Source organism: Aotus nancymaae, unplaced genomic scaffold (assembly GCF_030222135.1).
Source record: "Aotus nancymaae isolate 86718 unplaced genomic scaffold, 86718_ANA_hifiasm-v0.15.2.pri h1tg000002l, whole genome shotgun sequence".
NCBI lineage: Eukaryota > Metazoa > Chordata > Mammalia > Primates > Aotidae > Aotus > Aotus nancymaae.
Window position 1 is genome coordinate 7,506,982 of NW_026988413.1, and position 26,500 is coordinate 7,533,481.

Here is a 26,500-nt window from a genome sequence, read left to right on the forward strand (position 1 = left end):
CAAAAAAAACCCCAGACCTCAAACACATAGTTCCTCATGTGTGTTAAGCCCTATGCTTCACTGTCTGGTGACCAGTGAAGACACTTGCACTTGGAAATACTAAAATAGACTTTTAAAGAACAATCTATTAACTAGTTCACCTATTTAAGGCCATAGTTTGTTTTTTCCCAATTTGTCCAAATTAGTAATGTACAAGGGTAGCAGGCGCTACAGAGTTTCTGTAACTCTTTTTTTTTGAGACAATCTTGCTCTGTTGCCCAGGCTGGAGTGCAGTGGCACGATCTCAGCTCACTGCAATCTCCACCTCTCAGGTTCAAGAGATTCTCCTGCCTCAGCCTCTCAAGTAGCTGGAATTACAGGCACCTGCCACCATGCCCGGCTAATTTTTGTATTTTTAGTAGAGATGGGGTTTCACCAGGTTGGGCAGGCTGGTCTCGAACTCCTGACCTCCAGTGATCAGCCCACCTCGCTTCCCAAAGTGCTGGGATTCCAGGCGTGAGCCACCGCGCCCGGCCTGTTTGTTTCTACCATGGGGCAAACCAAATTCTTTGGAAGAGAGTGTTGTGAGATGCGGCGATGGGAAACAGCTGCACGGGAATGCCACGCTCGCTGCGGGGCCTGTAGGAAGAAGCGTGTGAAAGGTTCCCAGAAGAGAAGGGTACACGAGTCCCGCTGGAATCTGCAGGGCTGTGGTGGTTTCGATCAGAGAGAGAAGGGGCGGGTACCGGCTGCTGGAGTGACAAGCCTCTGTGTTAATTTCCAAGTCTTCAGTCATCCCTGTCTTCAGTTATGTTTGATGCTTACCTGTCAGGTGAGTAGGACAGGTCTTGTTGTTCCTGGTTAATGAAAAAGGAATGGAGGCCCTGAGAGGTGGAGGGCTTTGCCTTTGTTCACATATAGCTCTCCGTGGAGCAGTCCAGTCCTCTTCCCAGGGCTCATGCTGGCCTTGTTCCCCCGAATCCCTGCCTTTGGGGAATGACCCTTCCCCCAGCCCTGCCTGTGTTCTGATGTACCTCACCTTCAATATCCTGCCACTTGTGGGCTGGGCCAATCACATGTACTCCTGGGAATCTGAATCTTAGAGACACAAAGGAACCCAAGGCGGTTGGAGGCTGGAGCCAAGTCTGTTTCTGTTACCTGCAAACCAAAAACCCTAACTGACAGAAATGTCTACAGGGCAGAAGGTTGAAGGCCACAGGCAAGCAGAAAAATGTAGGTTATTTGGAATTGGTTATTGGGATCCAGATGGGCAGAGAGTAGTTAAACTCCCATTTACATTCTTGTGTGAATGGTATTATGGGTTGACACCATAATGTATATATCGAAGTACTAACCCCCAGCACCTCAGAATGGGACTGTCTTGAAATGCACTTAGTTCAATTAGGAGGAGGTCTTAGTCTGCTCAAACTCTCCTAACAAAATACCAGAGAGTGGATGCCTTAAACACAGAAATGCATTTCCTCACAGCTGAAGACCGGGAAGTCCAAGATCAGGGTGCTGGCCTGGCTCCTGGTGAGGGGCCCCCTTCCTAACTTGCAGGTACTTTCTCACTGTGTCCTCACATGGCAGAAAGAGCACAGGATCTCTCTCTGCTTCTTATGAGATTAGGTCTCCACCCTTATGATCTCATTTAAGTTTAATTAGCTGCTAAAAGCCCTGTGTTCAAATACAGTCACGTTGGGGTTTGAGCTTGGACACATCAATTTTGGGGGTGCACAATCCAGTCCACAGCAAGATCCTACTAGAATAGGGGGTCCCTAATCCATCATGACTGGTGTCCTCATAGAAAGGGGAAATTTAGACACACACACACATGCAGGGAGACCACCACGTGAAGATAAAGGCAGAGACCCAGGTGATGCTTTTGTGAGCCAGGAACCCCAAAGACGGACAGCAAACTGCCAGAAGCTAGGAGAGAGGCCTGGAACAGATTCCTTGCAGCCTCGGAGGGACCCAACCCTGCTGACATCTTCATTCATCTCAGACGTCCAGCACCCAGAACTGTAAGACAGCACAGTTCTGTTGGAGCCATTCAATCTGTGGTATTTTGTTATGTCACCCCTGAGAAATTAATACAGATAGGGAGAGCTGCCCGTGGTACAGACAGGCCACATGCCTCATCAGGTCACCCCTGGGGCCAGCTGGAACCAGGTGTGCACTGAGGCAGGGTTTTGAGGGTTGCACAGTTGCTGTTGTGACATAATTTTAAAAGGATGCAGAACGCAGATGCCATGTAGATAGCTGCCTCTAACAGCTCTAGATATTTGGATGCACATCGAGATTAAATCCTGCAAAGCTCAACTCAAGGTGTAGAGCAGAACTCAAGCCCTTCCTGTGACCAGGCTAAAATCTCATTAGAGGTAGAGTTTGGAGACTAATCCTGCTAAATGAAAACAGTTGTCTGCACGAACTTCCCATAGATTTGACGTGAAAATTAAAGCACTAACACAAAAGGAATGAGACACCAGCCATTGGAATGAGGATATTTGGGAGTATTTGGAAAACTAGAACCTCTAGATACCCTGAGTCCTTTGACACCCCCCCGACCACTACGTTCCTCTTACCTGAGATGCTCCTCTCCTGAAGGAGAGAATTAGGAGCTCCCTCACGGCTCACGGTGTAGCATTGCTTGCCCCATAACAGAAGTTTGGCTTGTGTGGCTCAGACTAGAGGGAGAAGTGCAGAGAGACCCAGAGAAACTGCTGGAAGTCACTCATCCACATTGCCAGAAGTCTGGAGAATGTTTGTGGAATGGATTTTGAGGGTTCTTGGCCAAAGGAGGAGGAACTGGATTCTGGCTTGCACCAAGGGTATTGCTAAGGCAATTCTGCATTCTGTGCACGGTTTTGGGGGGCTGCTGTCTGTGTCCTAACAACCTGCTGATGCAAAGTTGTTGGTGTTGAAATGACGCAGAAAGGCTAGGAACCCTTGGCACAAGAGAGGGACCGGTTCTGAGCTGTGGGAGACAAGAATGCTGAAATGAATCCACTTGTGTGTTTCCACCCCACCTACCCCTCAGGACAGATCTTGGGATGGAGCCAGGTGACTCCTCCACCTTCAGCCTTGCCACAAGGAGTAAACTGGCACGGAATGTTAATGGGAGGGACAGTGGTGGAAGGGGGATCCCCTATCTCTGAGGGGTGAGAGGAATGCTGGGAGCTGGGGGTCTTCACTCCGGAAGTGTACTGGGTAGGGCAGAAGTGGAGCCTGGATCTCAGGGAGTCGTCTCACCTTCCAAGTTCTCAGGCCATGGGTGATTGATAGGGATCCCCAAAATTAAGTCAGTAATCAATACGCTCCTGTCCCCCTTTATTTGTAGACTCAGGAAGGTTGCAAGAGGCCCAACTAGAGCCAGCATGCTAGAGAATCATGGCTTGTTATGATTCCCAGACCCAGCTCAATTCACAGACCTGGCACTCTTTGAATGGGAAGGCCAGGCACCCTTGAAGAGGGCGCTTGCTATAATATCACACATGCATTGTGCAATCTTGGCTCACCAAAACCTCCGCCTCCTGGGTTCAAGTGATTCTCCTGCCTTGAACCCGGCAGTGTGCAGTGGTGATTACAGGTGCACGCCACCATGCCTGGCTAATTTTTGTATTTTTAGTAGAGATGGGGTTTCACTATGTCAGCCAGGCTGGTCTTGAACTCCTGACCTGTGATCTGCCTGCCTCGGTCTCCCAAATGCTGGGATTACAGGCATGATCCACTGTGCCTGGCCTTTCTGTGACTTATTAACCTTAAAAAAATCTGACCCTTGAGCTAGGTGCAGTGCTCGTGCCTGTAGTCCCAGCTACTCGAGAAGCTGTGGTGGGAAAATTGTTTCAGCCCAAGAGTCCAAGGCTACAATGAGCTATGATCACACCACTGCACTCCAACGAGGGTGACAGAGCGAGACCCATCTCTTAAAAAAGAAAAGACAGGGTATTTAAATCTTTGCTCCTCGGAATTAAACTTGGTGCAAAAGCACGCTGGGAAAAAGCAGGCTGGAGCCAAGTCCACCTGCAGCCACGTTGCGGAGACGATTCCACAAGGCCCAGCCGCCGAGCTCCCTGGCATCCCCCTAGTGCTTTTCCTTCAAATCTGGATCTTCATCTCTGTCTTCACTTGCTCTCTTTTCAGTAAATCCATTTTTCTTGCTTAAACTCACTAAACTCATTTCTTTCACTGCAACCAGAGAATCTGGATGGTTCCTACTTTCTCCTTCTTTCTGCTCCCAGCAACATAAAAGCAGGTATGGAGTGGGTGGCCACACCGGCCCTGGCTCCCCCTAGGAGGGACACTGAACTCACAGGAAATACCCTTTGTACCCTTTGCAGGATTAGCAACCCAGCACGCCTTAAGCTGAGCTCCAGAATCCACACAAAGAATAAGCAAAGGCATCATTTTGTGGGCGGCTAGAAATCCCATGGAGTCAGTGAAAACAGACATTCCTGCATGGGGCTCCCTCCTCGTCCCTCCCAGCCACACACGCACTCTAACCAGGGTGCCTTACTGTGGCAGATGAGAACAAAAGCCCCTTTCAAATTATGTGGTGCCTGTGTGCAGCAGCTCTGAGATCTCTGTCTGGGCCGGGAGAACTGTGCCAGGTGCCCAGAGCCGGGCTGTGGCTTGCTTGTCTTGGTCCTCAGAAATGCACTGAGAATGGAGGAAGTGGCTGAGGAAGGATCTTCCAACTCCTTCTTTGGATTTTCTCCTTAGCATCTGGTACCTTCCAGGCCTGAGGCTAAAAAGATTTGTGATATTTTTCCCATTCTGTGGGTCGATTTTTCACTTTCTTAATAGCGTACTTCGAAGCACAAGAGCTTTTCATTTCGATGAAGTATTATTTTTTCTTTTTCTCTAGGTGTCATGTCTAAGAAATCATTGCCTAATTCAAGATTAAGAAAACTGACACCTGTGTTTTCTTCTGAAAGTGTTAGAGCTTTAGCTCTTACATTTAGGTCTTTGATTATTTTTTAGTTAATTTTTCTATATGGTATGAGGTAGAGGCCCAAATGTATTCTGCATATGGCTATCCAGTGGTCCCAGCAACATTTTTTAAAGTAAAGATTACTATTTCCCCTGTTGAATGGTCTGTACAAGTCTGGGCTCTCAGTTCTATTCTGTTAATCTATATGTCTATCCTTAGGCCATACATTGATGGATTTTTGGATGTTAAACCAACCTTGAATTCCTGGGATAAACCTTACTTGATTATCATGTTTGTTTTTATACATTGTTGAATTCAATTGCTAACATTTTTTTTTTTTTTTTTTTTTTTTTTGAGACGGAGTTTCGCTCTCGTTACCCAGGCTGGAGTGCAATGGCGCGATCTCGGCTCACCGCAACCTCCGCCTCCTGGGTTCAGGCAATTCTCCTGCCTCAGCCTTCTGAGTAGCTGGGATTACAGGCACGCGCCACCATGCCCAGCTAATTTTTTTGTATTAGTAGAGACGGGGTTTCACCATGTTGACCAGGATGGTCTCGATCTCTTGACCTCGTGATCCACCCGCCTCGGCCTCCCAAAGTGCTGGGATTACAGGCTTGAGCCACCGCGCCCGGCAATTGCTAACATTTTTAAAAGAATTTTTGCATCTATGCTCATGATAATATTGGTGTATAATTTTCTTATTTTTTATTTTTTGAGACAGGGTTTTGTTCTGTCATCCAAGCTGGAGTGCAGTGGTGTGATGACAGCTCACTGCAGCCTCCACCTCCCAGGCTCAATGATCCTTCCACCTCAGCCTACCCAGCAGCTGAAACTACAGGCACATGCCCAGCTGATTTTTTAAAATGTTAGTACAGTTGAGGTCTTGCAATGGTGCTCAGGTTGGTCTCAAACTCCTGGACTCAAGTGATCTTCCTGCCTTGGCCTCCCAAAGTGGTGGGATTATAGGCATGAGCCACGGTGTCCAGCCTGTAATTTTCTTTTCATACAATGTCTCTGATTTTGGTATCAGGGTAATACCAGCCTCATGGAATGAATTGAGAAGTATTCCTACCGCTTCAGTTTTCTGGAAAATTTTGTGGAAAATTGTTATTATTTCTTCCTTAAGTGTTTGATGCAACTCCCCAGTGAAGCCATCTAGGCCTTGAATTTTCTTTGTGGAACATTTTTATCCACATATTCAATTTTAACAATAAATAAAAATAGAGCTATTCTGATTCATGTTCTTCTTGCTGCAGCTTTGGTAGTTTGTGCATTCCGTGTTTCTGTGATGGGGTACAGTGAGTTTCTTGGAACTATGGATTTATAATATTCATCAAATTAAGAAATTTTTCAACCATTATTTCATCAAATATTTTTTCTGTTCCCTTCTTTTTCTCCTCTTCTACCAGGACTCCAGTTACATATATTTAGGGTACTGTCCCGCAGATCACTGATATTCTTTTCATTTTTCAGTTCCTTTTTCTTTCTGTTGCTCATTTTGGATCGTTTCTCCTGCTGTTTGTTAATGTTTTCTTCTGTATCGTCTAATCTGCCGTTAATCTCACCCAGTGCTGTTGTTTCATTCCAGACATTGCTTTGATCTCTGGTGATCACGTTTGAGCTTTTTGATATCTTCTGTGTTTCTACATAACCTTTTGAATATATGAAGTACAGTACAATAATTGTCTTTTAAAAAATTATTTTCAGCCGGGCGCGGTGGCTCACGCCTGTAATCCCAGCACTTTGGGAGGCCGAGGCGGGTGGATCACGAGGTCAAGAGATCGAGACCATCCCGGTCAACATGGTGAAACCCCGTCTCTACTAAAAATACAAAAAATTAGCTGGGCATGGTGGCGCATGCCTGTAATCCCAGCTACTTGGGAGGCTGAGGCAAGAGAATCACTGGAACCCAGGAGGCGGAGGTTGCGGTGAGCCGAGATCGCGCCATTGCACTCCAGCCTGGGTAACGAGAGTGAAACTCCGTCTCAAAAAAAAAAAAAAAATTATTTTCAACTTTTATTTTGGGTTCAGAGGCACATTTGCAGGTTTGGTACAAAGGTAAACTCGCGTCATAGGGGCTTGTCCAGATTATTTCATCAACCGAGTACTAAGTCTAGTACCCAATAGTTATTTTTTTCTGATCCTCTCCCTCCTCCCACGTTCAAGTAGCCCCCCAGTGTCTGTTATTCCCATTTGTGTCCATATGTTCTTTTTTTTTGAGGTGGAGTCTCATTCTGTCACCCAGGCTGGAGTACAGTGGCATGATTTCAGCTCACTGTAGTCTCCACCTCCCCGGTCCAAGCGATTCTCATGCCTCAGCCTCCCGAATAGCTGGGATGACAGGTGCATGCCACCACACCCGGCTAATTTTTGTATTTTTAGTAGAGATGGGGTTTCACCATGTTGGCCAGGCTGGTCTTGAACTCCTGACCTCAAGTGATCCACCCGCCTCAGCCTCCCAAAGTGCTGGGATTACAGGTGTGAGCCACTGGGCTCAGCCCCTTGTGTTCTCATCCGCAGTAACTGTCTTCACGCCTCGGCTGCACCATTCTCCGCTCTGCGCAGATGCCGAGTTGCCTCTGACCCTAGCCCACTTGGAGTCATTTCCTCCGATGCGCACACTCACAGCAGCTGATGTGGAGAGGGAACCTGAGTAGCTCTCCAGGGCTTTCCCTTCTCTGGTCCTCTGTCCTGCTCACTCTGGTCCCTTAGTTCTCTCTAGACACTCAGCTGTTTCCTCAACCCAGGAAGTCCACTGGGCTCTGTCTGGGATCCCCGTTCCTGCTCTGTGGTCTGGAAATTCTCTTAAGGCAGGAAACTGGGCCAGTCATCGGCTCGCCTCATTTTTCTCGTCTCGTGGGGATTACCGCCCTTCACTGCCTGGTGTCCAGTGTCTTGAAAACAATTGCTTCATATAGTTTGTGTTTGTTTTAGGTTGTTCAGAGAGGAGGCAGGAGGGTAAACAGGTCCTTTTTACTCCCTCTTGGCCGAAGCAAAAGTTGAAGCGAGTGAACTTTGAAAGCTGTTTCAAAACTGCATTCCCTCTGTCTCATTAGCCTCTGACATTTCTCTGAAGTTGCCAGGAAGAGGCTGTAGGGGAGATAAAGTGAAAATTGGGGGGGATGGGATATTTACCAGCTGGACTTTTTTCTCCAGAACAGCCCTGTCCTTATAACATAGCCCTGGTCCAAGACCCAGAAAGGGCCTGGACATTCCAGTCCCAGGCGTTGGGGGACCACAGAGAACCTCCATGGGTGTGCAACTCCAGACCTCCCTCTGTGCCCAGGGCCAGGCTCCAAGCAGCAACTCTCTCACTCAGCTGGGCCTGACTCCGGACTCCAGGGCTAGAGGCGTGACCAGCAGGGACCGGGACAAAGACTTCCTAGCACGAGAAGGCAATCTGGTTTCTCAACGCTGCCTCCTTTTAAATGTGGAACCTGACTGGAATAGACACTGACCCGTTGGAGCCAGATGTAGAGAATGCTGCTCGGAGTGTGGGGTGCGGGGCAGATCTGCGCCCTTGACCACGTGGCCTGACTGGGGGACACCAGGGCTCTCTGGACATCTAGCGCTGGTCCCATCCTTCTCTGGACTCCGGATGATCTGGATACATGTATACACAGGGTCATAAGGGTATATGGCCATGTTATTCTCCAAGCATTAACACTTTTAATTCTCTGATAGTTGTTCCCCAAACATTAATCACAGTAGTAGTGATATAGGGGCTTCATAGAGCTTTCTTTCTTTTTTTTTAATGGCGCAAAATAAATTTTATGTGTGTATGTGGTAATACACACATAACATAAAATTTACCATCATAACTATTTTATTTTATTTTTTGAGACAGAGTTTCGCTCTTGTTGTCCAGGCAATGGCGTGATCTCGGCTCACCGCAACCTCCACCTCCCAGGTTCCAGTGATTCTCTTGCCTCAGCCTCCCGAGTAGCTGGGATTACAGGCATGCGCCACCATGCCTAGCTAATTCTGTATTTTTAGTAAAGACAGGGTTTCTCCATGTTGGTCAGGCTGGTCTTGAATTCCGGACCTCAGGTAATCTGCCTACCTTGGCCTCCCAAAGTGCTGGGATTACAGGCGTGAGCCACCGCGCCCGGCCCATAACCATTTTAAACAGTGCAATCCAGTGGCATAAAGCACACTGACAATGTTATGCAACCATCATCGCTGTCTGGTTCTAGAACATTTCATCACCACAAACTGAAACCCAGTACCCAGTAAGCAGCCACTGCCCATTCCCGTCCTCCGAGCTCCAGGCAGCCACTGATCCGCTCCCCTCTGTAGGGACTGGCCCGTCCTGGAGATTTCACATCAGTGGAGTCACGCAGTGTTCCTTTTATATCTGGCTTCTCTCACTTAGCGTGTTTTCTAGGTTCACGCATGTGTGGCATGCATCAGTGCTTCCTTTTGGAGCTGAACACTATTCCACTGTGTGAACACAGCACGTTGTGTTGATCTGCTCATCTGGACACTTCGGTTGCTTCCACCTTTTGGCTATCGTGGATAGAGCTGCTATAAACAGTAAGTTCAAATTTCTGTTTGCACACCTGTTTTCCATGCTCCGGGGTATGCACCTAGGAGTAGAATTAGTAGGTCATACGGTCATTCTGTGTTTAACCTCATTGAGGAACCTCCACGCTCTTTTCCAAAGCGGGGGCACTATTACGTTCCCACCAGCACTGCCCGAGTGGTCCGATTTCTCCACATCCTCACCAGCACTTGTGACTTTCCATCTTAGAAATGATGGCCCAGACTAGCGGATATGAAGTGATAGCTCACTGTAAGTATGGCTTTTTAAAACCAGCTTTATCGAGCTATGGTTCACATACTGTATGGGTGACCCGTGTGAAGTGTACAATGCAGTGGTGTTAGTATATCCGCAGAGACATGCAACCAGAACTGCAGTTCATTTCAGAACATTTTCATCACCCAAGAGGGACCACGTAGACTACCCCCATCACGCCTCTGCTCCCCAGACCTCTTCCCCAAGCCCCAGGCAACCCCTGACCAAGTATCTCTGTAGACTCCCTTGTTCTGGATAGCTCATATGAATGGAATCATGTGACATGTGGCCTTTGGTGCCTGACCTCTTTCACTGAATCCGTTTTCAAGGTCCCTGCATGCTGTACCATTTGTCAGCAACTTATTCTTTGTTATGGCTGAAAAATTTTCCATTACATGTGTACGCCACATTTAGTTCACCCACGCGTGGGCTGATGAACCGTGGGGCTGCTTCTACCCCTTGTCTGTTAGGAATAATGCCCGTTTCTCCTGGATACGTATGGAAATGCTGGCTCACTTGGTAACTGTGTTTAATCGTTTGAGGGACTGCCAGACAGTCATACATAGCAGTTGCGCCATTTACATTCTCACCAGGAGTGTGTGAGGGCTGACTTTTCCACATCCTCACCCACACTTATTTTTCCCATCCCATGATTACCCATCCTAGTGGGTGTCAGGTGGCATCTCACTGTGCTTTTTGATTTGTATTTCCTTTATGACTAATGACAGTGAGTATCTTTTTTTTTTGAGACAGAGTTTCACTCTTGTTGCCCAAGATTACAGGTGCCTACCAGCACACCTGGCTAATTTTGTATTTTTAGTAGAAAAGAGGTTTCACCATGTTGGCCAGCCTGGTCTCGAACTCTTGACCTCAGGTGATCCATCTGCCTCGGCCTCCCAACTTATAGTGTTTATTTTAAGATAGTAGAAATATAGATACAAAGAATAATCTAACAAAACCACATGTACGCACTATCAAGATTTCACACAATCATTGCTCTTCAGACTTTCAGTAACTAAGGTTTTAGGTGCAGGCAGGTATTTCTGAGACTGGGTTTTGCAGGTTCTCTGCGAGGTTCATCTTTCCTCCCTAATATTTAAGTCGACACTCCTTCTGCTCCCAGAAGAGGAGACTCCATGCTCTCCTTGTTCTTCGGGGCTCTTACTCTGTTGCCTGCTGTCTCCAGTATCACCAGCTTCTCTCTACAGGGTCTTTCTTAGCAATATTTAAAGCTGGTCTCTGTCTTTAAAAACGTCACTTCTTCCCTGCTGTGCCCTCCTCTGGCTATTGCCTGCCGTCCTCCAACCAGCATCTATGTCATTAGTAGCACAGATGGTCCTTGAGTGACTAATGATGTCATGTTCTGATAAACCCGTGCAAGTTGAGAATATCCTAAGTTTAAAATACATTCAATGTGCCTAACTTATGGAATATCATCGCTTAGCCCAGCCTTCCCTTAAATGTGCTCAGAGTACTTGCATTAGCCTTACATTTGGGCAGAATCATCTTACACAAAGCCTATTTTATAGGAAAGTGTTGACTATCTCATGTAATTTATTGAATACTGCACTGAAAGTGAGAAATAGCGATTGTATTGGCACTTGAAGTACAATTTCTGCTGAATGCCATCACTTCCATACCGTCATAAGTGGAACAGTGCTACGTTGGGACCATCTGTACAATTTTCCTCGAATATAGCTTCAATCATGCAAGCTCACCCCCGGGGTGAAAAACCGTCAGGGCTTCCTGCTTTCTCCCGGCTCCCCTGGGCCTGGGGTAAAAGCTTTTCCTCTGGGAACACAGTGCTTGTGAGAGTCTGCAGGTGGCTGCAGGACTGGGAAGGCTTCCATCCTGTTGAAAAGTACCAGCACTTAGCACAGCACCTGACACACAGTAAGTACCCAAACTATGAAGATGACGATCACCACAGGCACCCTCACCACCAGCAGTGCAGGTCGTGCCAGAGGGAAAAACAATTCTGACAAAGCTCTGGCCATGACGTTCCCTGTGGACACCCCTAAAGAAGCCTCCCTCTGTCACCCTCCCCCACCAACTTGAGAATATCCAGCTTTCCCAATGCTTCTCACAGAAGCCCCAGAGGGTCACTCTTTCCAGCAGGGTAAATTGTGGCAGTTCGTGTGGCACAGGGAATGAGCACTCCCTGGCACAAAATACACCCCCCTTCACCCTTCACTTGTTATTCACTGCCCCTTTCTTGCTTTTTTTTTTTTTTTTTTTTTTTGAGATGGAGTCTAGGCTGGAGTGCAGTAGCACAATCTCAGCTCACTGCAACCTCTGCCTCCCAGGTTCAAGCAGTTCTGCCTCAGCATCCCGAGTAGCTGGGACTCCAGGTGCCCACCATCATGTCCAGCTAATTTTTGTATTTTTAGTAGAGACGGGGTTTCAACATACTGGCAAGGCTGGTCTTGAACTCCTGACCTTGTGATCTACCTTCCTCGGTCTCCAAAGTGCTGGGATTACAGGCGTGAGCCACCCTACCCAGCCCCTTTCTTGCTTCTTAAAGCGTAACCATTCCCTCCTGCACCCCACCAGGTCTCCTTCCCACGGTGCCTTCCATTTATAAAGTGACTAGGTCCAGGAGGGTCTGGGCACCATCGAACTCCAGGCCCTCTTGGAGGCTCCGAAAGGTGTGAAAGGCGAAGGGAGCCCAGGTTCTGCTGGAGACCCAGCCTCCACAACTTTGCTAACTCAAGGTAGAGGGAGGAGACCCCAGTTTCAGGGAAATTAGGTGCTGTTCTCCTACCTCCCCAGCTTCTTGTACTCCTGTTAGATTTGGGGGCAATTTTCCAGAGTCTGTAACCCATAACCTGCAAGAGAAAGGGAAGGCAGTCTGGCTGAGGACATCTGCACCACGGCCCCCCAGGGACGGCTGGCTCACCCCCACCAGGGGGCCGCTTTGTGCCAAACCAGAGAAGGAAGGGTGTGGAGGTGGAGGCGGGGGAGGAGGGCCCAAGAACAAAAGAATCTATCAACTTGGAAAGAGGAAGTAGGTAAGGTCAGCAGTGTACGGACTGCAGGCTCCCAAGCTGATGGCACTGGCGCTTTTGAACCCTCTGCCTGCCGGGAGCCAAGCATGGGAGCTGATGGCTTGTGTTGAGAGAGGAACCAGAGGGCACGGGGGCATCTTGCTCAGGAATCGTGCGTGACCCCCTTAAAAGTTAAGCTTTTCTCCTAGTAGTTGTTTCCTGTGAACCAAGACCAGGCAAGTCCGCCCGACCTACGACCCACGACCTCTCCCCAGCCCCCAGACAGCTTTCAACCCTCCTCCCCTTAGTTTCCGAAAGAGTGGATGCCTACTTCTCCTGGGTCCCTGTGCCCAGAAAGTTTGGGTTTCCTCTGGCATTTCAGATCAACCCTCCCAGCCTCCTCGGTCCTCACCTGGAGGCCACACCGCAGTCTTCACTTCAGGATGCACGATGGCGCCCTGAGGTTCACCGGCTCCGGAGAGGAATCGTCTTCAGCCTGTAGGGGACAAGACCAGCTACCAGCCTCAGTACAAGGGAGGCTCCCGGTCCTCTCCCTCTCGCAGGCATCCAAATTCTAAAGCCTCCACCTCCTGAAAACGTCTCCTTTCGGCCTCCCTCTCTACGGCTGGATGACGGGTACCAACCACCCCAAATCCAGTCCTAACGCCCCTCCACTGACCCCCTCCCCATCGCCTGCTAAGGAAGGGCCACGCTCCTTAAGCTGAGGCGCCGGCTGCTTTACAAGTTTTGAGGGAAAAGAACGGATTTCTTTGGTTAGGCCACTCAGGGAATAAATGGCCCAAGGCCCTGGGAGATCCCACGACGGGGGTGGGGGGTGTTTCTTCTGGAGTCTGGATGGAGCAGAGCTGGCAGGGCCGGTCGTCCCGCTGCGGGCTGGCTCGCCAAAGACGCCCCTTCCTTGCCCTACTCCCTAGGCTCCGGAGAGAGCCCTGGAGAGTTCTGGAAATCCTGCTACCTTTAGGACCTGAGGGATCCGAGTTGGGGGTCACCTTCCCCGCCCCCAGCAAAGCAGGCGCCGGGAACTGCCTTAATGGAAACCAGCCGCCGGGCGCTCCGGGAGGGCTGGGCAGACCCCGGGGTCCACCAGAGGCGCGCGCCAGGCCCGGGGAGCCCGCGGCGGCTGGAGGGTGAACCTGACATCCCGGCGCGGCTCCACCAACCCCTCCGCGGCTCGCACCCCACCTCCACCCCGGCTGGAACAAAGTAGAACCCGGGGGCGTGCGCGTGATTCCCAGGGAGGGCGGACTCGGGGCTTTCCCTGTCGCACCCTCCATCGGGGGACCACCCCAAGTCCCCGAGAGCCCCTCGGGCAGGGTCCTTAGGGCTCGGAGCATGGGAGGACCTGGCTTGCCCGGTGGAGGCGAGCAGCCGAGGGGTCGGTGGAGCTGCGCCCCAAAAGAATCCCCGGCGCGCGAGTCTCCCCACCCGGACCCTTTGTCCGCTTCCTCCTCCCCTCCCTCGTCCCGGCCCTGGGCTCGGGGGACCCCGGCGGCGGCAGAGGTGGCAGGCAGAGCCCAGAGGCGCAGCTCGGGCAGCCAGGAGGGTCGCACGTGGAACCGCCCCCGGGACCCGCGTAGCGACGGCGGGGGGAGGCTGCGGGCTCTCGGGGTGGGGGCTGGGGCGCAGCCCGAGAAGTGGGAGGGGATCGGGTGAGGGGTGGTCTCTGAGGAGGAGCCAGGCTGGACCGTATTGTTCCGCGCTCTGCCGGGTAGGGCGCGGGGCGCAAGGCTTCCCGTATCCCTCTCCCCACCCCCGCTCTCCGAGCGCGAGAGGAGGCTGGGGGTGGCTCCTTGTGCGTCCCGAGACGCCGCTGCCCGGCTTGCCCGGTGGGTGTGCGTCCTCCGAGCGGTACCGGGAAGGGGGTGCTCTGCGCCCTCGCGCCCAGGACAGCTCCACCCAGGGCGGGGGTCCCGAGTGGGCCTCCCGTCGCAACGCAGTCTCCTGCCGGGTTCGCGGCCCCAGAGGTTGGGGCCGGCGAGGAGCTAGGGTCCTTCACCCTCCCTCGCCGCGAGCCTCCGCAGGAGTCGGGCGTCCCCGCTCCCCGCGATGGCCGCTGGCCGCTGCCATACGGAGCCGCGGCGCGGACCCCAGGGCACCCCTCCCTAGCAAGGCGCAGCTCCTTTTCGCCCCCAGCCCGGCCAGCGGGATGGGGGGCGGCGGGTCGGTCCTGAGGGTCTGCGCCGACCACCGCGGGGGCATCAACTGGCTGAGCCTGAGCCCCGACGGGCAGCGCCTGCTGACGGGCAGCGAGGACGGCACGGCCCGGCTCTGGAGCACCGCGGACGGCCAGTGCTGCGCGCTCCTGCAAGGTACACCCTCCCACCCCCTCCCTCCCCTTTTCGCCGCCGCTCACCGGCCCCAGACCGCTAACCCCAGCTCCTGAGCCCGCAGACCCCTTTCTAGAAGTTCAACCCCCGCCGATCCCGGCACACTCAAGGGAGAGCGCTTGTCTGGGTCCGGCATCTGGCTACTGATCGCACGACAGGGCAGGGTGAGGTCTGGGGGTGGGGTGCGGGTGCGGGTGCAGAGCAGGGTGCGGCCGGGGTCGGGTGGGTGGGACGAGGGGCGCCCGCTGCGAAGGCAAAGGTCATCTGTCAGCCGGCGCAGGAAATCTCGCTTGTCAACAAAGTTCACAAACCCAAAGTTGCCCCTCTGCCCCTTCTAAGCAAACTGTCCCTGTCTCCAGGTGCCAGGCAGCCTCTCTGTGGCCTGTTGTGATCTGTCGGCATTTCCTGTTGACTATCACAGTAACAATAGGGGCTTGTTAAGGGCCAGCAGTGCGAGAAGTGTGCCGTCACTCCACGTTACCTACCCCACAGACAGATGGAAACTGAGGCTGGGAGTTAAGAAACTCGCCCAGGTTGCACAGCCAGTGAGGGGTAGATTGCAGTCTGAGCCCTCTCACTGCTGTAAACCCTGCCTGCATGTCTGCTGCTTTCTATCCGTGTCCTGTACCCACTCAGCTGGTCAGTGTGCCTCGGCTGCACCTTCCCCTGGGCCTGTCCCATGCACGGTGAGGTCCCTTTCAGCTCTGGCCCTCTTACTGCCTGGGTAGCACACGAAGTCCTCTGGATGAGCCTCGAGGCTTTCTGTACTGGGGACAGTTCTTTATCACCACCGGCTTTTCCACCATTGTCAGTGAACCCTCAGTGGCCTCGCCCAGGCCTTCCCACTTAGGTAGGATATTGGCCCCAATATTGGCTAATCCTGATACTGCTGGTTTAAATACGAACAGTTGACCAGGTTCAGTGGCTCACTCCTGTAATCCCAGCACTTTGAGAGGCTGAGGCAGGTGGATCACCTAAGGTCAGGAGTTCAAGACCAGCCTGGCCAACATGATGGAACCCTGTGTCTAATAAAAATACAAAAAATTAGCCGGGCATGGTTCCAGGCGCCTGTAATCCCAGCTACACGGGAGCCTGAGGCAGGAGAATCACTTGAACCCGGGAAGGGGAGGTTGCAGTGAGGCAAGATAGTACCACTGCATGCCAGCCTGGGCAACAGAGCAAGACTCCGTCTAAAAAAAAAAAAAAAAAAGAACAGGGTAGATATTTCAAATGCAACAGGGATGACTTTTAGGTTACCAGTCACTTGGGAGTTGGTGTGGATAATGGAGAGGTGGCCACAAACTAATACACATCCCCCGCAAACAGCCACACACACTAATAGGCACTCAACCGGGAGTGGAAAATGTGAAGTCTTTAGAAATGCTAAGTCCAGTTGGTATTGCTCTGAAGCATAAGACCGTATTGGGGGCAGAGGGGTGGGTGGTGTTTCAGAAATGCAGATCCCAGGCCCGGGCTCCAGCGATGTAGTCCTCTGTGAATAGGGCTCTCGAATTGGCATTTCTGTGGTTTTGTTTGTTTTTTGAGATGGAGTTTCACTCTTGTTGCCCAGGCTAGAGTGCAGTGGCGCAATCTCGGCTCACTGCAACCTCTGCCTCCCAGGTTCAAGTGATTCTCCTCTCTCAGCCTCCCGAGTAGCTGGGACTACAGGCATGTGCCACCATGCCCTGCAAATTTTTTTGTATTTTTATTAGACATGGGGTTTCATCATGTTGGCCAGGCTAGTCTCAAACTCCTTACCTCAGGTGATCCACTCGCCTCGGGCCTCCCAAAGTGCTGCGGTTACAGGTGTGAGCCACTGCACCCAGCCTAGAATTGGCGTTTCTAACAAGCTTTTGGGTGGGTCTGCTGCACAGCTGGCCCTGGGCTCCCCTGGGCTGGGGACCTGTTATATGAGCTCAGTGCGTTAGGTGGGTTTTCTTCCTAGTGAGGCCCAGGCTTTGCCAGGCTGCCTGTGGCCTGGTGGGCACCTGACTTTGCACCCGTGGCAGCTCTGGAGCCTCACCAAGCCTCCAGGGCCTACCCTCCCGCCCAGTTCTCTGCCCGGCACCTGCGCCTCCTTCCTTCACACCCAGTTTGTGGCCCTCAGTGCTGTTGGTCCCCTTGAGGCCACTCACTTCCCAGGGAGGGTGCCCGACCTTCTGCCCTAATTGAGGCCAGGGCTATCCCCGCTCAAGCAGGATTCTGCGGAATGAAAGAACTGCAGCCCGCTTTTGCTAGGATTGTTTTTGCTGTTATATGGGTTTGGCATTTTTCAAGAATTTTCAAGGACAGGGGGACAGAGGTCATCTTTCTTTATCCTGAGATTCTACTGACACGCTTAACTTGCAGAAGAGTCATCCTGAGTGTGGGACAGTCCTTTTGTGTGGCTCCCCGAAGGAAAGCAAGGTCATGACAGTTCCTTCCTCCTGTAGGGTTTTTTTTTAATATCAGTGAAATATTATTAAAATGTCCTAACATCTGTTAGGTGCCTATATTTTATAAATACACACCGATATGCTTCTTTATTGTGTATTGAATCCTCACGACTCTGAGACGGGTGGATTGACACCAGTTCACAGAGGAGAGGGGAGGTGCAGATACATTAGCAGCACGCAGAGCATCCATGCTGTTTTCTGGATTCCACCAACTGTGGGGTGGGTGCTGTCGCCGACATCCCCCAAGGCGCAGTGCAGGCCCAGGACATGTCCAGGGTGCCAGAGCTGGTCCATGGCAGAGAGGGCTTCTGAAGACTGCACATGGCGCTTCTCCTACCCCAGACGCCGCTGCAGGGGAAATTGTGTCCAGACCACATGGCTGGCCTGTGGTGGCTCCATCCCTGAAGCATCCTGACTAAATCTAGATCTCCTTCCACTCCGATTCTATGCTGACCCTTGCACAGCTCCGGGCCCACGGGAGCCTGTGACTGGCCAGTCCTGGACTTCTCAGGCAGAGTGGCTGGGGTTGGCGGCTCCTACAGAGACCTTCCTCTGCAGACCTCTGGCTCTGTTCCTGACAGCAGGGGCGATCAGGGACCGGAGGCTTTCCTGGATGTCTCGAAGAGCTTAGGAAACCTTGGGCTGAGGAGTAAGAGGGAGAGGAAGAGAGAGGGCAGTTCCCTGCGGCGTGTGGGGTTGGTGGGCCAGGTCCTGCTCCTGGAGGCCCCCGGGAGAGTGGGGTGCAGAACTGTGTGTGGGAGCTGGTCCCTGTGGGTGCGCTCACTTGTTATACAGGGAATCGGCTTTCAAATGCAGTTGGTGACCTCACAGCGAGAAAGGCTTCATTGCAATTACTCTGCAAAGAGAAAAATTACTTGCCACGTGCTTATCCCCGACCCCTCTTTTTCTGGTTTATTCATTGGGTGTATCCTTATTTGGGGACCCTTTATTGGTTCAATGAGATGAGTGACATTTTCCAAAACGGTGGTGTCTACCCTGTCCTGTTCCCGTTGAGTAAGGGACTCAGCCTGAAGGTGGCAGCCCGCTGTGGCTGACCCATGTGCTTCCTCGTCTTCTGACATGAGGGGGTGGGGATTGTTTTAAGTTCCTGGGTACAACTGCACATTCCCATTTGCTGGGAGCCTGTGGTACGGGAGGGTCCTAGGGAAGCCTGGTGGGAGAGCAGTGACCAAGAAGATGGGCTGAAGGAGGCCCGCTGCACGCCGGTGACCAGAGCCATAGTAGCCTCCCACAGCCTGGGGGCAAGTGACTGCTCCCACAGAAGAAGTCCAGAAAGCCAAGCTGCATAGGTCTTGGCTCAAAGTGGGGGTTTGCGGGTATGCTACAGGTCTCCGGTGGCCACGTCAGTGTCATTTCAGCCACACTGTCAGTGCTTCTGGGCCAAGATGTCACCTGCCTCAGGGTCCTGGCACCCTCGAAACTGGGTTCTACCAGGAGAGTTTCATAAAGGGACACTCTGCAAAACGCAGGTGCAGCATAAGGGAATCGCAGTAGCCGTGGCTTGCACCAGCAAGGCTGTCACCTGTTCTGGGCCTGAGTGGGGGGGCGCAGTCACTGCATCCTAGAAACAGCTAAGAGGGCTTCCTTCCAGGTTGGATGGCCACAGCTAGCCAGTGTAGAAAAGAGAGGGGCTGGAGGGCAGAGGAAGGCTCAGCCCTGGACAGCAGACTCAGTGGGGCTTCCCCCACCGGTGAAAATGACCCTTGTGCTACAAGGGCTGGAGGAAGCCAGTCAGCGGTGACATCCCTGCCCCATGTGGCCTCCAGGGTGGCTGTCCTGTCCATTGTCTAGAGCTGGGACACAGAAGGGAGGCACGGCTTCCATGCGAGTCTGGGGCACCAGGCCTACTGCTGCCCACAGAGACCTGACACCAGCAAGACCCGCCTGCTTTCCCTGCATGGGGTGGTGGGGGAGGGAGCAGTTGAACTTGAAACTTCCAGCGAGTCCTCGGGGTGTACAGGCGCTACCTTGGCAGAAACCCGTCAGCCTCAGCATGTTCTTTTAACATAATAGCTGCATCTTATCGCATTCTTCATCCCTTCAGAAATATTTATTTTTAGTTTGGCTTTTTTGCTTATTCTGCACAATCCCTGCAGCTCCTGGAGGTGTGATGAGCCCTCCCTCCCCCGCGCCCTACCTCTTCTGGGGTCCTGGGGTTGGGGTGGGGGCCTGATTCCTCCTCCCCCCTGCTGGGGTGGCCCCACAGGCCTGGGTCAGTGGAGGCCTGTCTAGTGTTCTGGGAACGTGGGGATGGAGCTGGGGACATGCTCTGTTGGCAGGGCTCTGACTGGTGACTCACTCTGGTGTGTGTTCAGATGTGGATGAGTGCTTGCAAACCCAGGGGAAGGGGCCTGCCCACAGCAGAGCTCTGACCGCTGTGGGCCTCTGCGGGCTCAGTGCCAGGCTCTGCCACAGGCCAGAGGGCAGAGGGCGTCAGGTCAGCCTATCTGGTTGAGAAATGGAGGTTATTTTTTACCTTCCTTTCATCATCGCCTGTCTTCCTCAATCTTTTTATGCGTTTGCCGGCGTCTGTGTACCCATCCTGTTTTCCTTACACACTCCATCAAGTGACCCCACACTTCGGGTCTTCAGTGGCCCTGGCTTCTTGGCTTTAGTTCCACCAGGTACAGGTGCCACAGCTCACCAGCCACCATTGGCTTTGAAGCGCTTTTCTTGGCTTACCATGCGACTCCCTCCTGTGCTTCACCCTCCTGTGGCTGAGATGGGGTGTGAGCAGCTGGGCTTGGCGTCGGCCCCACAGGGTCCTTAGGCAGGTGCCGGGCACCTGAATACCCACAGCACACCTTGACTGCCTTTCCATCCCGGGTGTCCCCAGCCTGGATCTCTCTGCTGAGCCCTCCTGGTGGCAGCAGGGAGGGTGGGACGGATCTGTTCTCAGGGAAAGTTTATTGACGATCTTAAAATATTTTATAAACTCTCTGGGGTTGGCAAAAATCTGGCCTGTGTTTTGACAAACATGTTGCCCTCAATGTGTAAGCCGACATGTATTTTAAGGGAAACAGAATCTGCAGTTTCTTCAAATGTTTACTTAGTCTGTACATTGTTTTCTTAGTGGCCTGGTATATACCCTCCAGGAAGACTGGAAAACTTTTCTTTTTTAATTATGTTTCTTAGAACTCAAGAAGTTGAGTTCTTCCAGGAGTAACTGAACTTAAACTTGGGGTCAGGGGGAGGGGGTGGATGTGAATTGACTTGAAACTGCCCAAGAAATTCTAAATCCCTGTCTACCTAATACCAGCTGTCTAAACGAAGTTTTAAAATTCTGTCCGAATTCTTAATATAATAAGTACGTTCCCCCAAATGCGTGGCTGTTTGAATTCCTCCGTTTTCTCATCTGTAAATTGGCTCTTACTTCTAACAGTCTTTTGATTCGCCATCCTGGCCCCCGAGTTCCTCACATCCATTGAGCCTTCCCGTCCAGCACGTTCTACACCTGTGGGTTCAGCCAACCCCAGATCAAAAACACCCAGGGAAAAAACATTCCACAAGGTTCCAAAAAGCAAAATTTGACTTTGCTGCTCACTGAGTACTCTGGTGAATCCACGTGAGTGAAGTGATGTGTGGGCGTCGCAGCGGGTGTTCTAAGTAACCCGGAGATGAATTAAAGCATGCGGGAGAATCGCATGGGTTATGGGCAAATACTACGCCAGAGGGACGTGAGCGTTGTGCAGTTTGTATCTGCAGGGGATCCTGGAACTAATCCCCCATGGGATTGGGAGGGACAGCTGTCTATACTGGGGGACAATGTATACACACCATCTTTACCTGAAGGGCAGGCCCTACTAGGATCAGAGTCCCTGAGGGCCCCCAGGGCTGCTAAGCAATGCCCGAGGCATAAACATTGACCTGGCAGCCAGAGTGAAGGTCAAGCTAGTCAAGCTGTCTAACTGCACCCGTGAGACAGAGTCCCAACCAGCCCGGGGGGTGGCCTAGGTGCTGAGAGCCCACACACCCTGCATGGCCCTCCATTCTGGCCACATCCTGGCCTCATCAGCCATCTCTGCCAAGCACCCAGACTCTGGCCTGGAGGCGCCCCACGGAGTCAGTCCCTGCACGCCTGCTCTCCCAGCTGCTGTTGTACTAACGGGCACCGAGTCACTCTCTTCCCGGTGCTCAGGCTTCTCTCCGGAGCCTCGGCCGGCCGCTGCCTGTGTGGGTGCCGAGCTCTGCTGACCACATGCCGCCCTTGGCTGTCTTCCCTTCCGGGCCCGGAGCTCCCTTGGAGGGCAGGGTGGTGTTTCATCATCACTGTCTGTGCTCGTGTCCTGGGGCTGCTGTGACAAAGGAGCTCGCTTGGTGCCTGCAAACAGGTGAAGTTTATTCTTCACAGTGCTGAAGCCCAGAGGTCTGAAATAGTGTCCCTGGGCTGAAAGCAGGGTATCACCAGGGTCACACTTCCTCTGAAGCCTGCAGGGAACAGTCGGTTCCTGGCCTCTTCCAGCCCCAGTGACTGCTGGCATTCCTTGGCTCACGGCCACATCCATCTCTGCCTCCACTTTCAATGCTTCCTCTTCCGCGTGTGTCACATCTCCCTGGCCTGTCTCTTGTAAGGACACTCATGGCTGTATCTAGGGCCCACCTGGATAATCCAGGATAATCTCCCCCGTCAGGGTCCTTAACCTCATCACAGCTGTAAAGACCCTTCTCCAAGTAAGGTCACATTGACGGGTTCCAGGGATTAGGACCTACTGTCTTGGGGCCATCTTTCCCGAGCTTCCTGAGAATCACTCAGACTGAAGTCATTCTTTAGGGGCCAGGCGCAGTGGCTCACTCCTGTAATCCCACCACTTTGGGAGGCCCAGGTGGGCGGATCACTTAAGGTCAGGAGTTTGAGACCAGCCTGGCCAACATGGCAAAACCCATCTCTACTAAAAATACAAAGAATTAGCTGGGCATGGTGGCGGGCACCGGTAATCCCAGCTACTCAGGAGGCTGAGGCAGGAGATTTCCTTGAACCTGGGAGGCAGAGGTTGCAGTGAGCCCGGATCATGCCACTGCACTCCAGCCTTGTGACAGAGCGAGACTCCATCTCCAAAAAAAAAAAAAAGCTAATTGACTCCGGGCTCGTCTCAAGCACTCCCTACACCCTGCTTTCTTCCCTTTTCAAACGTTGTTCCCAGAAGAAAAGCAGGAACTGGCATCCCCAGTACGCTCACATCTCCCGCGTCCCTCATCTGCAGGACACGAAAGCTACGTGACCTTCTGCCAGCTGGAGGATGAGGCCGCCTTCACATGCAGCGCCGACTGCACCATCAGGAGGTGGGACGTGCTGACCGGGCAGTGTCTGCAGGTGTACCGAGGACACACGTCCATCGTGAATAGGTCAGCCTGGCTGGGGTCTTGGGCTGAGTCTCACCATAGGCACCCGGTGGGGCCGAGGGGTCAGAGATATGGGCCCCTGCCTGGGAGGGCCCTCGGCTCTCTGGGGAAGTCAAAATACGGACAGCTGGGAGGCGGTCAGTAGCACACAGGGACGTGGACCCAGGACAGGCAGCGAGCTCAGTGCCCGGGGCTGCCTGTGGGGTGAGGGGCACCACTCATCCACTGAACCGAGCCTGATGCTTCCTCCTTGGGGGTACAGCTGCTTCCCGCTGGGTGCAGGGAAAGGCGCCAGAGCCTACAGCTTGTACGGAAGGGGACAGATTCCATAGGAAATGATTTAATTGAGACCCGATGGTGGACCAAAGGTTCTTAGGAGGAGGAGTGTGGGGATTGTTCCGAAGATGGAGTTGAGGATATTTTTAAACGTCTCCTTTTTTGTGGCTATGGAAAATATCCCACCCCCTCCTTCTCAAGAAGGCTGGAATAGTTCCTTTCTCATTGAACTTGGGTCTGAGCTGAGCAATGGAAATTCCTCTGCTGATCAGATCAGTTGGACACTGTTAGAGTCACTTGCGGTGGTCTCCTGGGACCCCCGAGGGAAGCCTCCTGATGCCCCCCAAGTCTGGCAGCTGCACTGGAGGAGGGGCACTGCCTGGAGGTTGACCCAAGTAAGGACAGGGCCCATGCAGGCTGGCACTCGGCGGGGGGTCCTGAAGGTGGGCCTGGGGGTACAGAACAGACAGGATTAACCCCGCCAGAGGGACACTGCTGTATGAGCTCTGACTGGAATCCCCAGTCAATGGACCAGTGCATGAGGGGGACAGGAAGGGCACTGAGACCCGTCAGTCCAGCTTGCTGGAGTCCCAGGTGGCTGCAGACAGAAGCGATAGTTGTTAGCCGGCGGGGAACTGGGTGACACCCTGAAGAGGAGGCTGAAGGGATGTGGGGACTTCTCAGAGTGAAGGGGCGGGTATGCTGGCACCAGGTAGGGTGCCCGGCCAGCCCGGCCTTCCTTGGCTGAAGCAGGTGAGGCCCTGAGACCGGCCCAGGCAGCCCACAGGTGGTGAAGAAGGTGCTAGAGTGAGAACTCAGGGCTCCCGGCTCCACTGGCCTCTTCCCAGCACTCTGACTTCCCTGAGAAAGAAGTTTGCTGTGGAAAAAGAGAGTGGGGCTGGGGAGCACCCTCCTGTGAGTCAGGAAGAGGCTGCGGTGGGCTCAGCGGGGAGAAGGCCCACTGTGTGACCAGTGGGCCCTCAGCTGCCAAACACACACCTGTCAGCTGCTTCTCCAAAGCAAAACTGGACCATTACAGGTAGAGGTCATACTCGGCCAGATCTTCTCTCTCATGTGCACACACAACTTACACATACACACGTGCACACACAACAGACTATACATCCATGCACCCAACTTACACATACACACGTGCACACACACAACAGACTATACATCCATGCACACAACTTACACATACACACGTGCACACACAACAGACTATACATCCATGCACCCAACTTACACATACACACGTGCACACACACAACAGACTATACATCCATGCACCCAACTTACACATACACACGTGTACACACAACAGACTATACACCCATGCACCCAACTTACACATACACATGTGCACACACACAACAGACTATACATCCATGCACACAACTTACACATACACACGTGCACACACAACAGACTATACATCCATGCACCCAACTTACACATACACACGTGCACACACACAACAGACTATACATCCATGCACCCAACTTACACATACACACGTGCACACACACAACAGACTATACATCCATGCACACAACTGACACATACACATGCATACACAACAGACTATACATCCATGCACACAACTGACACATACACACGTGCACACACACAACAGACTATACATCCATGCACACAACTTACACATATACACATGCACACACGAGACTATACATCCATGCACACAACTTACACATACACACGTGCACACACAAGACTATACATCCATGCACCCAACTTACACATACACACGTGCACACACACAACAGACTATACATCCATGCACCCAACTTACACATACACACGTGCACACACAACAGACTATACATCCATGCACCCAACTGACACATACACACGTGCACACACAACTTACACATACACACGTGCACACACAACAGACTATACATCCATGCACCCAACTTACACATACACACGTGCACACACACAACAGACTATACATCCATGCACCCAACTTACACATACACACGTGCACACACAACAGACTATACATCCATGCACCCAACTTACACATACACACGTGCACACACAACAGACTATACATCCATGCACCCAACTTACACATACACACGTGCACACACAACAGACTATACATCCATGCACCCAACTTACACATACACACGTGCACACACAACAGACTATACATCCATGCACCCAACTTACACATACACACGTGCACACACAACAGACTATACATCCATGCACCCAACTTACACATACACACGTGCACACACACAACAGACTATACATCCATGCACACAACTTACACATACACACGTGCACACACAACAGACTATACATCCATGCACACAACTGACACATACACACGTGCATACACAACAGACGATACATCCATGCACACAACTGACACATACACGTGCATGCACAACAGACTATACATCCATGCACACAACTGACACATACACACGTGCACACACACAACAGACTATACATCCATGCACACAACTTACACATATACACATGCACACACGAGACTATACATCCATGCACACAACTTACACATACACACGTGCACACACAACAGACTATACATCTATGCACACAACTTACACGTACACACATATGCACACATACACACAGCTTACACATACCTGCACATACAGCATGCACACATGCACAACATACACATGCATACATGCACACACAACACATATATACCATGCACACAGCACACATATGCACATAGCTTACACATACCTGCACACACAACATGCACATACATGCACAACATACACATACATACATACACACACATACATATACACATGCACACAGCATACATGCACACAGCTTACACATACCTACACACAGCATGCACATACATACATAACATACACATGCATACATGTACACACAACACACATACATGCATATACATACGGCACAGACACACAACTTACACAAGTACACACACATATGCACGCAAAGTACATACATGTACACATGTGCACACAACACATACAAACTCACAGTATTCTGGATCGGTCATGGTTCTAAATCCATAGCTCTGTGTAGATATTTGCATGATTAAGTAACTGTCCTCATAAATCAGTGAGGTCCCCGAGGAACTCACTTCCTCTCATGTTTCCAGAGCCAGGTCAGGCCTCTGAGTTTTGGGGTTGCCAGTGGTTCGGTGGTCTGGCGTCCCTGCCTTCTCCACCAGGCCACACCAGGCAGGACTCGGCCACCCCCCGCCGCATTTCCCAAGGCCTCCTGCTACCCGCTTCCTCCTGCACTATGCCGCAGCATCAACGCATCACTGCCTTCAGTAATACACGTTTTGTGAAAATCATCCTATCTGCAACTCAGGGAGGAAGCAGTTGGGA

General features: G+C 51.9%; 1 protein-coding gene and 2 long non-coding RNA genes across 5 annotated transcripts in view; 2 read left to right on the plus strand and 1 right to left on the minus strand.

Annotated features, from left to right (window-relative positions):
• Positions 1-26,500, plus strand: part of WDR86 (WD repeat domain 86) — a 54,346-nt gene that overhangs the window by 12,270 nt on the left and 15,576 nt on the right. Inside the window, exons 6-7 of one of the 2 annotated variants that reach the window (XR_010340240.1) lie at positions 9,300-9,448; positions 9,579-9,899. Coding sequence is in view for 1 of the 2 variants with exons in the window: in XM_012442913.2 (XP_012298336.1) it covers positions 14,865-15,027; positions 22,703-22,844 (305 nt within the window). In the remaining variant the exon portion in view is untranslated. Of the gene's footprint in view, positions 1-9,299; positions 9,449-9,578; positions 15,028-22,702; positions 22,845-26,500 lie in introns of those variants that run through there. The other variant, XM_012442913.2, reaches the window with a different exon arrangement.
• LOC135271995 (uncharacterized) lies at positions 539-6,147 on the plus strand. Its single transcript, XR_010340125.1, has 2 exons — positions 539-811; positions 5,634-6,147. It is a non-coding gene; the product is annotated as an uncharacterized LOC135271995 (long non-coding RNA).
• Positions 8,638-13,331, minus strand: LOC105710568 (uncharacterized). 2 transcript variants are annotated; one of them, XR_001105822.2, is made up of 4 exons: positions 13,110-13,331; positions 12,475-12,538; positions 11,429-11,561; positions 8,638-9,501 (listed from the first exon to the last, which is right to left on the minus strand). It is a non-coding gene; the product is annotated as an uncharacterized LOC105710568 (long non-coding RNA). The 2 variants fall into 2 exon arrangements; XR_001105820.2 differs by lacking the exon at positions 8,638-9,501 and having other exon boundaries at positions 10,090-11,561.